A 15,680-nucleotide genomic window follows, 5' to 3' on the forward strand; every position below is an offset into this window, starting at 1 on the left:
CCAATCACCGCATTCGCGGCTTGGGAAATAGGCTACCGGAGCCCAAACAGGTATTGCCGATTGTGCACCAACGCCGACCGCTGATGCACCCTGAATGCCCGCAGGCCTCGCTGAAGACATCTAATTGTCGCATTCTCGCAATTTTCATTTCAACCTCACCCAATTCTAAGTGCATCCTAAAGTTCGCCGATTCTGTTTCCTATGTTCCTCTGTGGCTCATGGTGATGGACGATACTATTGGGTAGGTTGATGCCCCCGTAGCTGATGTTATATGCATTAGCGTGTCTGAAATAATGTACTTCCTCATCTTACTTCCTCATGTACTTCCTCATCGAACAAATTCACCCTTGTTCCCACCCCTGGACATCAAAGACTACGCACTGACCTTCCCGGGATAGTACAACTGGGAGTTTCGTTTCCTGAGAAGTCCCATAGTGCGGCTCTTGTCTCACGTGCCACTCCTTTTCTCTTAGGCTCTTGGCCAAGTATCTTAACGTGCAGTCATGTCTTTTTATCCTTTGGTGGTGGGTTCTAGGGCACTGTTGCAAAACATGTCCTTAGAATTTGTCTCCACTATCACATGCAGGCCGGCATTTATTTGAGACATGTTGTCCATGTTTCAGTAGAGTTAGGTTAGGGATGGCGGTGCTATGGAACCTGATCAGGTCAACGTAGTCTCTTCCTTTAAGGAAGGTTGTTGCCTCCCCATTCCATGCCGTCAATCTCTTAGCCCTCAAACAGCGAGTTAGTTGGTCTGCCGTCAAAACTCCGGTGTAGGACTGTTGTCCAGTACTTGTGTGCGGCTGCAGAGCTATTGATGACGCCCCCATTGAACAAAGCTAAGCCCCCTGCCTTTCTGACTGCTCGTCTTACAAAGTATTTACTTGCTGCCACCGAGGACTAGTAGTGATCGCTGAGTATCGGCAAATTCAGACGCCGCAACCTCATGGCCGGGATGACTGTCCTCAGGCACATAACATAAAGTTTATCTTACGGGACAGGGGCGTAGAAGAAGCCGATAGTGACATCTAGTGGAAGGTTCAACCATTTCCGTACTGTCCCCCTGATTATCATGCCAAGCGTTTTTAACAACTTTGACAAAACTGGTCGCAAGACCAATCGATGAATTAGCTTCTGTGCAAAGTAGTGCCGCAAGGCTACTATTGTTTGTTGCGGCTTCAAAGGTACCTTGATTAGCCATAACAACATCAGTTCAAGTCTCCTCGCACTGTATTGTTACTTCCCATAGTACCGTCAAAGCGAATCCCTAGTTGTTTGCATATCGAAGTGTGGGAGGTGACTGAAATAGGGTTGTTACCAGTTGTATATGCGTGCTGCGTCTCAACTTAAGCCCTCTTGTCTCGTCCACTAGGCAATATTGTGAGAATTTTGGACTTTTCCGCATTTGCTTCAAGACAGCGTTTCTTCAAGTAGTTATTCAATGTGCTCAGTTGACTTTCCAGCCCAGCTCTGGTGCTAGCTGTCAGGATAATGTCGTCCGCAAAAGCCATCGTGGTCACAGACAGCCTTTCACTCTCAAAGGTAATGTGGGCAGGCTGATTCCCGAAGAAATCATCCAAGACTAGGTTATATAAGAGGGGTTTAAGGGAGTCCCCCTACCGCACACCTCTAGATGAGTGCGTCACCATGGTGTGGGCTCCGTAGGTAAGCACTGTGGTCACTCTTGAGTAAACATCTGTGAAGTATGAGCAAAAATTTTCAGCAATATCTCTTCTTCTTAGACTGTAAATAATCTCCAGGTGGGCTACTCGATCGAACGCTTTTACTACATTCACTCATGCCATCGCCACGGGGCTCAGTTTGTGTCTGGCCTAGTCCATCACAGTCTGCCGAAAAAGAAGGTTCTTGGCACAACCATCAACCGGAATAAAAGACCTCTGATGGTAGTCGAGCTTGACACTGGCCATTAGACGTCACACAAAGATTTTGTGAAGTAGCGGTGCTAGAACATGGAGTACCGCGAAGGGTCTGTGCAGTGCAGCTGTCGAAGCTCCTGGCACTTTTGGAATGACGACACTACGGGCGTTACAAAGCAATTATTACAGACACTTTTGCATGGCCAGAAGGTTACAGAGAGCCCTAAGGAGGATCATTGGGGACGAGTGCAAGTGCTTAGCAGAAAACTATCCTGTCCCGAGGCCGGGCTTTGCAGCGACATGGCCGATATTATGTCTTGCGCCGATATAAAGAATCTGGGATCAATAGTCCTCCAAACACTCCTGTTCGCTGTTAACAGGCCATCTCCAGGGAGTGTTTGAAGTACCTCACGACATTCATCAAAGAATGCGATCGGGTCCTCAAATAGTTACATTCCCGTTTTGTCCAGGATAATTCTGATGCAGTGAGACCTATATTGTTTGAATAAGTCCTGGCACATTGAATATTCTCGTCTCTTCCGTTTCCGACAACTCTCGAGATGTGGAGCACTCGGCCTCCTCGGGGCCCTTCTCACTTCAGTGAAAACAACGAGGTGGGAGTCAAGAGCAGCCTCTACGCGTTCTCCATCCAGAAAAGTCTTGGTGATTTCTCACAGTCTCTGAGCTTGGAAAGTCCGGGGTGGTGGCTTTGTCACCAGTGTAAGGAGTTCCTCCGCTATTGCTCCTCTGAGATCAATGGACTCGACAACCTCCAAGTGTGCCCAACTGTCCTCAGACAATGGCCCACCTTCCTCCTGTTCAGCTTCATGTTTTTTTTGTGTCATCACTTTTTTTCAGTAATTCTTTGACAAGGGCATGGTTTCTGTCCATCCTTCTATGTGATTTTATACCATCAAAGGTTCTGCAAGGACACTTCTTGGCCATCATTTGGTCGGTGTTGTACACCTTATCCTTGAGCAGCTGCACCTCATATATTGCCATGAGGTATTCTTCTTCTTTGGTTCAATGTGGCTTCGACCGCTTGATATCAATGTCAGCATTCTATGCCTCAGTGTGGGCTTGTCATATATGTTGCTTCAGGTCAATTTTGAATCCAAACAATCTACCACATTCAGGACAATTAGAGTCATTGTCTTCGACAGTACCGCTTCTTGTCTGAAGCAGGGTAAAGGTGGCAGATGCAGCTACCTTGTTTCCAAGTTCATTTGGGGACAAAATGAGAAGGTATCTCAGCAGAACGCAGAGTCCTCCTCGCAGTCACAGCAGTCAGACAACAGGTCAGAAGGTAAAATACGTCGACCCCGTGGCCTTGCTCTGGAACTCCTCCAGGTTGGCACTTGGCTGTTGCCGTTGGTCGGTCCGCGCACGACCACCACAGTCCGCCCGGCAGGTACTGAAGGATGAGAGGAGACCGTTTTGTCCCGAACATCTGTATCCCCAAAAGCATGGCTCATATGTGTGTGTGCCACCTTTCTTACTGATTCTGTGGCTAAATAGGGGTCGGGCTTACTCACCGCAATTATGCGCCTTACCATAGTAGAGGCTATTGAGTTGGCACAGCTACGAAGAGCTATGCGCCTCATTCAAGCTTTTCGGTAAAAGATACGGCTTTGACGCACATTCATAAAACATTCTCCACTCATTTGTCATATACAGCTGCCGCGTAAATCAAGAGTGGGTGATGTTTTGTGCATGCCTGGCGAGTTTGTTTTGATATCGCCCATAAATTTTGGACATCAAAGATGAGGTTCAACTCTTTTAATTTCTAAATATCCATGTCTTAAAATCTCACAAAGAGAGCAAGGAGACCCAGGTGGTCGAAGTTTTAGGAGTCCTTCACTATGGCATCTCTCATAATTACAGGGGAGATTTGGGACGCTAAACCCCACATATCAGTCAACTGTCATAAAGAGTGTTGCTCTCTAGACAGCTCAAAAGTAAATAGTTAAACAGCTGAGATGCACGTTGTTGTCTTCTTAGGGGTAACGGGCAGCAGCCTTACAGTCATTATTCAGTCAATAACTTTATTAAACGGTCTTGAGGAGTTTAGGCAGCCAGGGTATCCACAAAGGTGACGCCTGAGTCGGGGCGGGACAGTCATAAACTTTTTATTAAGCTTGTCTGTGAAAATGAACGCCAGGTATGATATTTTTTTATGGAGCGAGGACTTGAATCTGCAGTTTCAAAGTGCAGTTTCTTTTGAACTGTTTTCGGTGTTTGGTCACCTCGCGCTAGCAGTGGCGGTCATGGTATAATAAATTGGTATAATGAACTATTTTATCGTCATTCAAACTTATGTTTGATGTGAAAATCAAGAGTCCCTAATATTTACACCTAGGGGTGTAATGTATGAGTACAATATACTATAGTTGGTTTTGTGTTTTGCTTCGCTTTGGATATTCATTCCTTCTAGGGTTGCTCACGAAAAATTACACGCAAGAGAACGCAGGACAAGCGCTGTTGCCCTGTGAGCTCTGTCGTGCGTTCTTTCAATCACCTGCGCTTCAGTCGTACACTTGTTTCGTATTGAATTATACCGCAATAGTAGTATTTTTTCTCCTTATAGATGAAACTTTCGAAGATCACTTCAGTCGGGGACACGGCACGCACTCAGACGTTTCCGGGGGCCACTTGAGGAGCTTCGAACACGGCTTGAGTGATGGCGACTACTCACCTCCGAGGTTTGTTTAGAACTCTCCTGTGGACGAGTGTAATTTTTTGTGTGGGAGTGGTAGTTATTGACAGCCAAAAGTAGTTCATGAGAAAAAACGGTGAATATTTTAGCCCAATTTTTAAAAGTTAAGTATTGTCAACCAATTCTTCTATCGAAAATAGACCACAACTTTTGTGTCTTGTGGTATTGAAGGGGTCATAAAACGTTCCCCAAAAATGTTAAGCTACGTGTATCTTCAGAATTATGGTAGTTCGTTCAATACTATACCTCGACTCGTTTGATCGCCTGTGCTCACTAACATCTAAAAAACGCAATTTTGGTTTCCCAGCTCATGTTTCCGCCAACTGTGCAGGTGACGTCACTTTAAGACAGCCAATGCAGTCTGTCGTCGAGCCTTATTTGACCGTGATTCGTAGCATCATACTGTTTGGTACCGCCGCCACCACCCGACCTTTACGAAATTTCACGTCGTTTATTAGAGCGGAGTCGGCTTTTGGGATTTGAGCCGTATGCCGATGAAACTAAGCGAGTTCGAGATTGGCCATCGTCAGAGCAAGGCACACGCAGCGGCGATCATGAAGCAGAAGCCTGCGACCTGGAAGCACTCGTCTCGAGACTGGGTGGCAGAACCTCCGCTTGCGATAGCCCCGACCATAAGCCTCCACTCTGTGTGCCCATACCATCGGGGACCATCGCGGTTGATAGCTTGAAGCACTGCTTTTCCCCGTGGCTCGCTGGGCAGCTTGTGAGATCGAACGTTGGTTGCACTGTGATAAGTTGTGGTTGCGGTATAGTTTGACGACGCAGAAGTGTACGTAGCGAGGACTAAGCGCTGAATACATGGTGTGATTCGGCATACGATCTGGCATTGGACGCTGCATGCGGCGTACGACGATTTAAGTCAAATGGGGAACACGCCATCAGCGCTCAGGCTCCGCCCACGTACGGCAGCTAAGATTGCACACGCGGAAGATATCGTATGCTCTTTATCGAACACAAAATAAACAGCCTCGCACAGTCATGCTTCATTGTCTAATAACATTGCCAACAAAGTCATGCCTTCGCGAGCGTCAAAATCGCCACAGCCCACATTTATTCTCAACTCCGAGCGTAGGCATAGCAAGGCTGGCGTTCTCTGTGGCGCCGCTTGCTTTCCAACGTGAGTTTATAGTCGAGCGCTTCATTTTAACGCCATAGAGTTAAAGTGCTCGTTTCGCAGAAATGTCCGTGTTCTCATCGACGTCGGTGTCGTTATCGAAGGCGTTGGTTGTGAGCAAAAAATCTCCTTATGCTAACCGAAAAAATGAGAACGATGCAAAAAAATAACATATGATGACATTTTCTGGGGCAGAGTGGGACTGAACCTTAGTTATTTTGGCCCCAGCGGTGATAAACTTGGGTCCTTTGCGCTGCAAGTGAATGTTCTACCACACGGCTACGCTTTCTTTTTTTCTTATTTCTTACTTGGTGTTCAATACAAATGCGACTTACGTATATACGTAGCTTTCAGCATACATAATGTGACATTCGGCAAATACATTCGACAAATGTACAATTCACGTTACAAAGCAAAACCCATAAAACACTACGCCAAAAGGGCTATTCGAGCAGCACACTACATGAACTCAGTATACCAGTCCGGCTAAATTTTATATCCTCAATTGACTACCGCCTTTGGGAAGTTACACAAAACAATAGAACATTGCTTTATTATTTGTAATTACGCGATCCTTTTCTAAGACGTCCTTGCACAGGGTTTGAAAAAACGACTGGATTGAAATTCTTAGTGTCCACTACCTTGTACCACCCAAATGCAATGATAGGCCAATTGACATGCTGTTGTTATTCGGCATGCATGGTTTATTGAAAAATCGCATGTTGTACTGGCATCTGAACCAATGGTGTCTTCGGGATGCCACTTTATACGAATGACTGTGTAGCTAAAAGACTTTCATGACCAACGGCCACGTCTCTGTTTATAAAATCGGTGAAACGAACTTCCTATGCTTTGAATTCAGTGAAGGTAGCTGTCATGCTTAACCAACACACGCATCCTGTATACATGCTTCAATTCAACATGAAATATTGCAGTAATAGCGTGTTACAAGCCTCCATGCCAATGGGCGTCACAATATTTGTTAAGTAGTATAATGGCTTTGTTGTTGAAAGGTGGTACCCCCAGTACAAAAGGCACACACGCTACTGCGCCTATTCCCTGAAGGCACGTAGTATAGCAATTTTGAAAAGATTTCATACACTAAGTGTTTGAAGAACGCACTAGAAACAGCATGTTGCTATTGCATTCAACTCCTCAAAGGCAAGCTTTAGGGTCCCCTAATTTTTGACACCTCAATAAAAACTTGTACACTTATATGATGCTTTACCCGTGCAACTGGTTTTCTTGATGGCCTCAATGCAAAGATCGAAGGTGGGAACAAAGCTGGCCGTTTCACCGAAATGGCCGGTACCACTGTTTAACAGTGAAATTGCCTTGAAACACAGCTCGATATCTTCTTAGTGGTTCAGAAACAAACGTTTTTTTTTTGCAATTAGAGCACACTTCAAGCATCACTTCATTCAATTTTGAGTCTTTTCACGTCAGAAACAGTTTATTCATTTTTATCTATGTCGCCGGCAACAACGATATTCACAAATTCCAGGGTTCCTGGGCTATCTGGGCTATCAGAGCACCGAGCAACAAACTTGGGATGAGCAACCACCAGTGGCACCCCTTCACACACTTCAACGCTGCCATTGGCTGCGGTCGCCAGACCGGTGCTGCGTTAAGGAAGTTGAATGCTCGCTCGGCAGATTAATCATTGTATTTGCACAAAATACAACTCAAACCAAAAAAACATTTCGTTATATTTTTTCCATGGTTTCCTTAAAGTATTCCTTTGGAGCGAAATAATGCTGACACTGTTTTTGTGACTTCTCTTGCTTTGACGATTCACTGACGTGATATATCAGGGCCCACAGCAGCCTATGCTCGCGCATGGTCACAGAGAGCCCCAGAAAACTGCGATTTCTAACGGGCGTCAGTAATTACACAATGAATATTGTGCCAATTATTATTATGGCGAATCTTTATTAACCGAAGAAAACTTGCTACTGAAACTTTTATTTTCGTTTCACCACCCTTTCATTCATCTAGGCCCCCACCCCCCATCAGATATACTGTTCGGGATAGGAAATTTTGTTATAGCCCAAGTGGTAGAGCATTGAGTGTATAATTTGACGGATGTTGCCTTGGATCCTACTGACGTTTCCGGCGACTTTTATGTCTTGAAACTTAAACGAGAGTCAACGCATTGCAGTTTAGAAACCAATTATCCATACGCATTCTTTGGCAAAATTTTCGGTTGGTTGCATTTGTAGCAGGCCTGAAATGTTTTGCGTATCGGAACGTTCTGCGAAGTTCCTGCATAGAATATGTAAATATGCAATCATTGGAAGAATGAACCATAAGCATGTTCGTCAATGAAATGCATCATTGTGCTAGAAGTACTTATTTTGTACTCAGAGTCATCATGATCACCTCACTGTTGCCATAAAAACAACAAATGTAGAAACACAGCACTAAATTCGGAAACTAACCAAGTAAAGAGTGACGAAAAAGCAGATATAACATCAGACAGGAAGAATAAAAAGCAATTCAACAGTAAGCTCTTATCCTCTTTGTTGTATTCCAATAAGTTAAGCCGGAGAATGTGCACAGTTAATGTGCCAATGTAAAAAGAATCCATTACTTAGCAAGCTAGTTGGTGACCAAATTCACAGGAACAGGATGCAGTCAATTGGTATCAGCCTGGTGTAATTATGCATCGCTATGTGGAGATGTTGTCCGGATGGGTACTAATACTCTTGGGCGAACACAGTTGCCGGTAACCACACTTCTCTGCAGCGTCAGAATTGTGGAAAACTGCAGCGCTCGGTATTTACCGAGCGTGGAGAATATGTTTATTAACCAGAATCATATTTCTTCCCTTGCAGAACGCCATCCAAACCTCTTCAGCATAGGCATGACCGCCGACTGCACAGCACACCAGTGGACGTGATGTGCCAGCGTTCAAGGTATGAAATACTGATTTATTTTCGATAACGACTTTCATTGCGTAGTTTCTCGCAAACATATTTCAGGTGAATTTTGGGTGGCGCAGCAGAGCGGTGAATGTTTGTTATGTCCACCTTTCAGACAGAATTGCAATTTAAGCTACTGCTTCAATTCATTTACCTTCAATTTTATTTTTTGAGACCCCAATGAAGGTGTGGTACATAAAGGTGGATAAATATATAAAAAATCAAAGCCCTGTTTTAAAATGCTTTGTGATCTGTTAAAGTAGTCGAAAAAGTTGAAGGACCGCTTATGGCGGTTATGTCATAAGAAAGACCTTGCCAATATGTTGCTGTACGAAAAAAGAATGACGCGGAAAGGTGCCGATGCGGGAACGTGGGCGAGCAGTTTGTTGCAGGTGATCGGTACTAACTGAGATGCGTGTGAGGGGAGAATGTATGGAGGCTTACCGAAGGAGCTGTAAAAGTTTTGTGAAGAAGACATACTAAGAGTGCGGCGACGAGATGCAAGTAAGGATAAACGTGATTCTGTTTTTAGTGCCGATATGCTGACGTTACACGAGTACTTAGAGTAAATAAGCCTTGTAGCTGAATTTCAAGAGACTCAATTTGATTGACGAGATATTGATGACGGGTCCCAAAGGGGACGCATATGCTAATATCGGCTTGATAAGAGACTGATAAGCGACTACTTTTACATCTTAAGGGGCATGGCGCAATTGGGTTATAAAAACACCAGTTCTATTGGTCAACGAAATGATCTTCGTAATGTCTGACGGCCAGGTTAGCACTACAAACGTTTACTCTAATATATTTGTAGGAAGGATCTAGTTCAAACCTAGCGTAAGCGATTCGGTACCAAAAAAAATAGGTGCACTTTACGGCGGTGGAAATTGTCTTGCATTTGTCAGGCTTAGTTCTTTTAGCCTTTGGTTACTCTGTTGTTGAGCACTTCAAATGTCAATTTGAAGAGATGTTCTGGAAACGTTATATGTGGTACAACAAATTACGCAATCGTCTGCAAACTTACGGACATTAGAAGATAAATGCAAAAGTAGGTCATAGTGTAAACTCGGAACATTGGACCAACTACAGACCCTTGAGGAACTCTCGGAGTGAGAAGGGTACCCATAGATATATGATTATTAACAAAGACTTATCCTCAGCGAGTACTTAGGTATTTCAAAATCTATGCTAAGACATCAAAATTTAAATGTAACGCATGAATTTTTAGTAGTAGACTATCACGAGAAATCTTGTCAAAGGCGTTGAAGTAATCTAAAAAATGGCATCGCAATAAGAATTTAGATTGACATGCAGGTCGTAAACAAACATGGCTAGCTGATTTTTGCAAGAAAATTCTTTCTTGAAGCCATGCTGCAATAGTTGAAAAAAAAGCTGGTTAGAATGAAAGTTCATGACATGTGTGTAGATAGCTTCAAGCATTTTACATGACACACTGGTTAACAAGATTGGGCTATAATTTATTGGGGACCATTTTCGCAGTCTTTTATACTGGAACAATTTTTCCATGTTTCTAGTAAAGAGGTAGCATGCCTGTTGAAAGTGAATGCGAAAACAATAAACACAGAGATGCTGCACAGATGTCTTTAGTGTTTTAAGCAATATAGATGTAATCTCTTCCACAGTAGCTAAAGGTGAGTTTTATAATGCCTATTAAGGATCGGATATCGCATAACAAATGCAATTTGTGGCATGGTACGTTGAAAAGTGTCATGGAGAACAGAAAATTAGTTTAGGCTGTGTTGCAGACGTGTGCGCATTCAGCGAACGTTAGGGTATCACCTGACTCGTTTTATAAGGTAACAGAGCGCGTCCCATGAGGCGTAATAAGTTGAAGCGTAATACAGCATGTTTAGTAAATCAGAGTGGAAGAAGCGTTTAGCATGGCGGATGGCTTTCAGATAAGCACTTTCAGCGTCTTTGTACCCATTCCTGTCATCAGGTCTGTGTTACTAGATTGGGCTGCACGTCTAAGACTTTTCGTTTCTAATAGCTTCAGTGCTTTATTGAACCAGGGTTTGGCTGATTTAGAAGCGAGGGTATTTAGGAAAATGTATTTGTGTACCAAATTGTTGTTTTATTTAACTTCAGTAAGCACCAGTTTTCGACGATGGTTTGGGAAGGAAAGTGCTTTCAAAAGTAGAATAAAACTGCCAGAATTCATGGGTAAACGGTTTTACCACAAAGTCGTCTTTAATGAATTTTCGGTTGTTGATTTCGGGAAGATACGTGATGATTGAGACGCCTTCAAGGTAGGTTGTAAAGACAGTCTAGAATATTTTGGCAGTTTCCGGTGACACGAGTTAGTTCTGTGAGCCATATAAATAAGTTAAAATTTAGGCATACCCCAAAAAGACTCGTTCGATTCCTTTGATGTAGCCACTGAAAAGCGCGCGTTTGACCATACAAATCTATATATTGACTAGAATTCTAGGCACTATAAAATTCTCGGCACTATTGATACTAGAAATATCGAAGTCTCCAAACACAGTCGCATGCATATTAGGGCGTTTGGTCAGTATCTCCTTAGGTATGTTGTTCAGCTTGAAACAGTAGTCAGGAGCACTTTTGTGGGAGCCTATAGCAACCTTTCAATAAAATCTAATGAGGTGAGGCATGATATTTAAGCCAGAGGATTTCAAGATGGGATACAAAGTTTACCGATCTACAAGATGAGCTTTGGCTCACGGTGACAAGTACACTTCCAACACTCATGGTCCTGTGATCATATTAAAATAGACTGACAATTACAGTGCAGCAAAGCCGTTTTGGTGACCAAGCTTAAACCTGGACGGAGAGCTTCTTTATTGGCACTGAACGTGAAGTCTTTAACTCAGGTTGCAATGTTTATACAAATTCGCAGATATATGCAAACTCCTGTATAATATTCAAGAAGCTTGCTAATATGATGTTTAATCGCAGTAACTTGTATTGATAACGACATATTGTCCCAAGAAAGAAGACTACACATACTGCTTAAGCTGGTTGTACCGCAACATGGTTCGTGTAGGCACTAGAATCAGTGTTCAAGTGTCTCTTCTCTTGTAGGTAAAACTTCCAAATTTAAAGTGGATGAGTTCCTGAAGCCAGACTAAATGGCTGGACTCGGCTGTAACAGTGCTTCCTCTAGTTTATGGAAGCTTGAATGCTATTTATAATTGTTTGTCAGCGTTTGTTCAGTTTTTGCATGTGTTCGTGCACCAAGCCGGAAAGACTATTTTACTATACAAAATTTTGGCGCTCTCTTGTTTATCGGCCCTCACCAATCGTCCAGTTTTAAACAGAGGTACGTCACATAAAACATCACAAATGTTGTGACACATATTGTAAAAGCACGAATAAACAACAGAGAAAGCACTCAACACGATTTTCTGTTGTATTCCTTCATGCTTACTGTGCATGTTGGCGCTGTTGGTAGAACGGGCATCTTTATGGGCTAGACCGATTGTATTTGGTTCTTCAGAGCAACATATCTTGCAGCTTTCGCTCTAACTAGGAAAGAATGAAAGAAAATGGCACGTGAACACTATGCATCAAACATTGGCGCAAGAAGTGCGTGTACGAGATGATGTTCTGATGGTTTGGGCCACTCAAAGCAGCCAAGACATCTTTGGTTGCATTCATCATCTATTTACGTCACGTTAAACAAAAGTGGGTCTATGTTAAGCTAGTGAAAAGAGCCAAGACATCTTTGGTTGCTTTGAAGCAATGCTGAATGACGGTGCTCTTGTTTTGCAAGTTGGTTGCATCTACTGAATCTATAAGTGCCTTTTTGAGTCGGTACACTCATAGCTATCCAGAAGCTATGATCACCGCAAACAGTAACCTATAAACACTGTTGGTTGCTTTTTTACACTCTTGTAGTGCACTTCCTGCAAATATTGTTTGTGCTTGTATATTTATCAATATCTTTTATCAGCATTTATCAGCATTTATCAATAGCTCTTGCTAAGAACATGCTCTTTGCATACAGGCACCATGGGAGAAAATTGTTACAATAACTGAGCGGACTCATTTCAGGCTCAACATTTCCGGAAGGCCAGTGCCTTTCAAGCTGTGTGGTCATGATGAAACAAGCAAGGAGCTATTTCCGGTCAGTAGTGCTTTGTACTATTGTGGTTGAAGGACACGCGAAAGCAGCCATTCTTGTCAAACGTTTGTAACTTGGCAGAATATTTTAAGGTAGTAGTCATCTGTGTTGTTAGAGATTCAAGGACGACCTTAGTGTAGTTTTTTTTTGCCATGAAGCAAAGAGCGCGATAGAAATATCAACTGTGGAATACTCACGCACCGCGCCGTTAAGTTTTTAGCATCATCGCTGTCACTAAAAGCATTTAAAGACATGGAGTCCTGTTTACTTTAAGGCTCAAAATTTGCTTTCGTACAGCTGCGTTGCTAGGACGACGAAGCTTGAACTCGAGACAATTCATACTTCTCTTTAAAAACCCATAACAATAGAAACGGGCGGATAAGTGAGTGACGCTCACTGGCACATAATCTGAACTAAAACGGTTCGTGCAACATTACACATAAATATAGAACTCTGGTACACATCACATCGATTACGCCTCGTCTATTGACTAGGTGAGACCATAATATAGAAGCACCTGCTGTATAAATGTAAATTCTTTTTCAAGCATTAAACTGAAAGTTTGCTCACAAATATTTTTTCAAAAAAAAAAGTGCCGCTTCCACCACGGCAGCATGAGGTATTTCTGTCAGAATTATGACGTTGTAAATAAATAGCAGATTGCAAAGCAAAAAACAAGAAGAAAATATTGGTAGATCCCACATACAGTGGGAATTGATGATATGCAAAGCACGAATGAGGAAGGTTCAGTTGTCCTAGTAAAATCAGCACAACATTACGAGGTTGACGTATATTGTGCCACACATGACACGTATATGATTATTATGTTTGCACCAGTCATATACTTTCATACATTCACGTCTGGTAATACCAAATTTTGTTTATGTGAAGCCAGCAATACGACTACAGCCGCATAATCAGCATGGCCTGTAGCCATGTTCCTACATGACATGCATATCATGATTGATATGTTGGCACCAGTGTTATACCTTTGTCATCAATTCACATGATGTAATAACAAATTTGGAATAGCTAAGCGAGCCAAAACGACCGCGAGCACATCAGGAGTATAGCATGCAGTTATAAATCTTACATGACACGCATGCCATGATTATCGTTTTCGATCCAAGTTATATACATTCATCATCTATTTACGTCACGTTAAACAAAAGTTGGTCTATGTTAAGCTAGCGAAAAGAACACGAGCGCTTTATGAGCGTGGCATGTAGTGATGTTCTTACATGACATGTTTGTCGTGATTTCCATGTGACGGCCGGTCACCTATGTTTGCCATGCAGTCAGATTACACCATACTAGGTTTGCGGCACGTCATGTGAACGAAACCACCGCAAGAGCAGCAAGACCATGACATTGTAATCATGACGTAATGACGTACATTTCATGACTTAGATGGTTTGACTGGTCAGTTATGCTCTTGATACAGTGACACTGTGCGATACGATATTTGGTATAGATACCATTATCCGAACAGCTAGGAGAGATAAATATCATAGGCGGCTAGATGGATGGATAGATGGGTGCAATTAAACTTGCCGAAGTTCGCTAAGTAATGCTTCGCATTAAAAAGTTTCGCAGTCTGGCGTCTAACCAGCCAGCTCGCACTCGTCAGCGCACGATTCTGACCTTCACACTAAAAAGCGACCCTTCTGCAACCAGCAAACGGTGAGAAATTTATATACACTATGTATCACTGGTGGTCCTCGAAGCTCGTAAACTACAGTACATTTTAACAATCATTCACGAGGTGGCACAAAGAGCTCGTGATCAGCGCACACGCTCTGCAGGCCGTCGGGCAGCGCCAACTCGCGCGTCGCTGTGTGCGTGCGCCTCGACATGGTGTTGTCAAATTGCGTGTAGATGTTCTCTAGGGAGGTGGTTCACTCACGCGTGCACTTACGTCGAGATCCTGGTACTTTTTAACTCTTTTGCTTCCTCTACAAATTGGCTTTGAAGTTACAGTACTTAAAAAGAGCAAGAACGTCAGTTAGTTCACTGCCACGGCCAAGCTTACAAAATGAGCACGCTGCTCATGCATGAATTAAAAATTGTGAGATTTGTTTGTTTACACTCGTCCTGCGTATGCTCACTTCGTGCGCGCTTTCTGGTTGACGTTCGCACCGCAAATTGGGAGCTGGTTGCAGCCTTTGTTAAATTGCAGATTCTATTACATAAATCATTTCTTCGTCTTTGTGTCGAAACAATGAATGCTCAACTACCTGTGCGAGGACACCTTTCACTATCGTGTCCCACAGAATCTTAAAAAGAGGAATCAAGCACGTTTTAGATGCTTCGCATTTCTTGGCAAACTTTGGTGACTTTGGCCGTATCTGTCTATCTATGTGGCCGACTTTGATTTTCAGCTTTGCTGGCCATTTCAGTAAACGGATCAATATCGAAATATGTATGGGAAAACACCACTGTAAGGCGAGCACAAATGACTAGTCATAACATAAAAATCATGACATGTACGTCATGAAAGTCATAAAATTCATATTATGGTGTTGATTGTCTTCTGGTGATTTCGTTCACATGACATATTGCAAAAGTTGTTAGGTATGACATGACTGTATGGTGAACATAGGTTATAGGCTGTAACCTGGAATTCATGTCATGCATGTCATGTAACTCTTCACTACAAGCCACGCTCCAAATGTGTTCACGGTTGTTTCACTAGCTTCACATGTACCATAGTTGGCATTACGGGACGTGAATATATGACGAAGGTATATGGCATGTACAGACATAATAATCATGACATGCGTGTCATTATTTAACATGACTACCTGCGGCGTTTGTAGCGTGCTTGCAGCCGTTTCGCCAGCTTCAGATATACCAATGTTGCTTTTAGATGACATGATTAGATGACGCAGGTAAATGACACGTCCAAACAATAATTATG

At 43.0% G+C, this 15,680-nt stretch overlaps 1 protein-coding gene across 1 annotated transcript in view; it reads left to right on the forward strand.

Moving 5' to 3' along the window:
• The window catches only part of LOC119161966 (membrane-associated tyrosine- and threonine-specific cdc2-inhibitory kinase-like), a 101,873-nt gene that overhangs the window by 71,222 nt on the left and 14,971 nt on the right, over positions 1–15,680 (forward strand). Inside the window, exons 10-12 of the mRNA XM_075879907.1 lie at positions 4,465–4,579; positions 8,566–8,646; positions 12,691–12,763. Of these exons, the coding sequence (XP_075736022.1) occupies positions 4,465–4,579; positions 8,566–8,646; positions 12,691–12,763 (269 nt within the window). The remainder of the gene's footprint in view (positions 1–4,464; positions 4,580–8,565; positions 8,647–12,690; positions 12,764–15,680) is intronic.

This window comes from Rhipicephalus microplus, chromosome X (genome assembly GCF_043290135.1).
Source record: "Rhipicephalus microplus isolate Deutch F79 chromosome X, USDA_Rmic, whole genome shotgun sequence".
In the NCBI taxonomy this organism is placed as follows: Eukaryota; Metazoa; Arthropoda; class Arachnida; order Ixodida; family Ixodidae; genus Rhipicephalus; species Rhipicephalus microplus.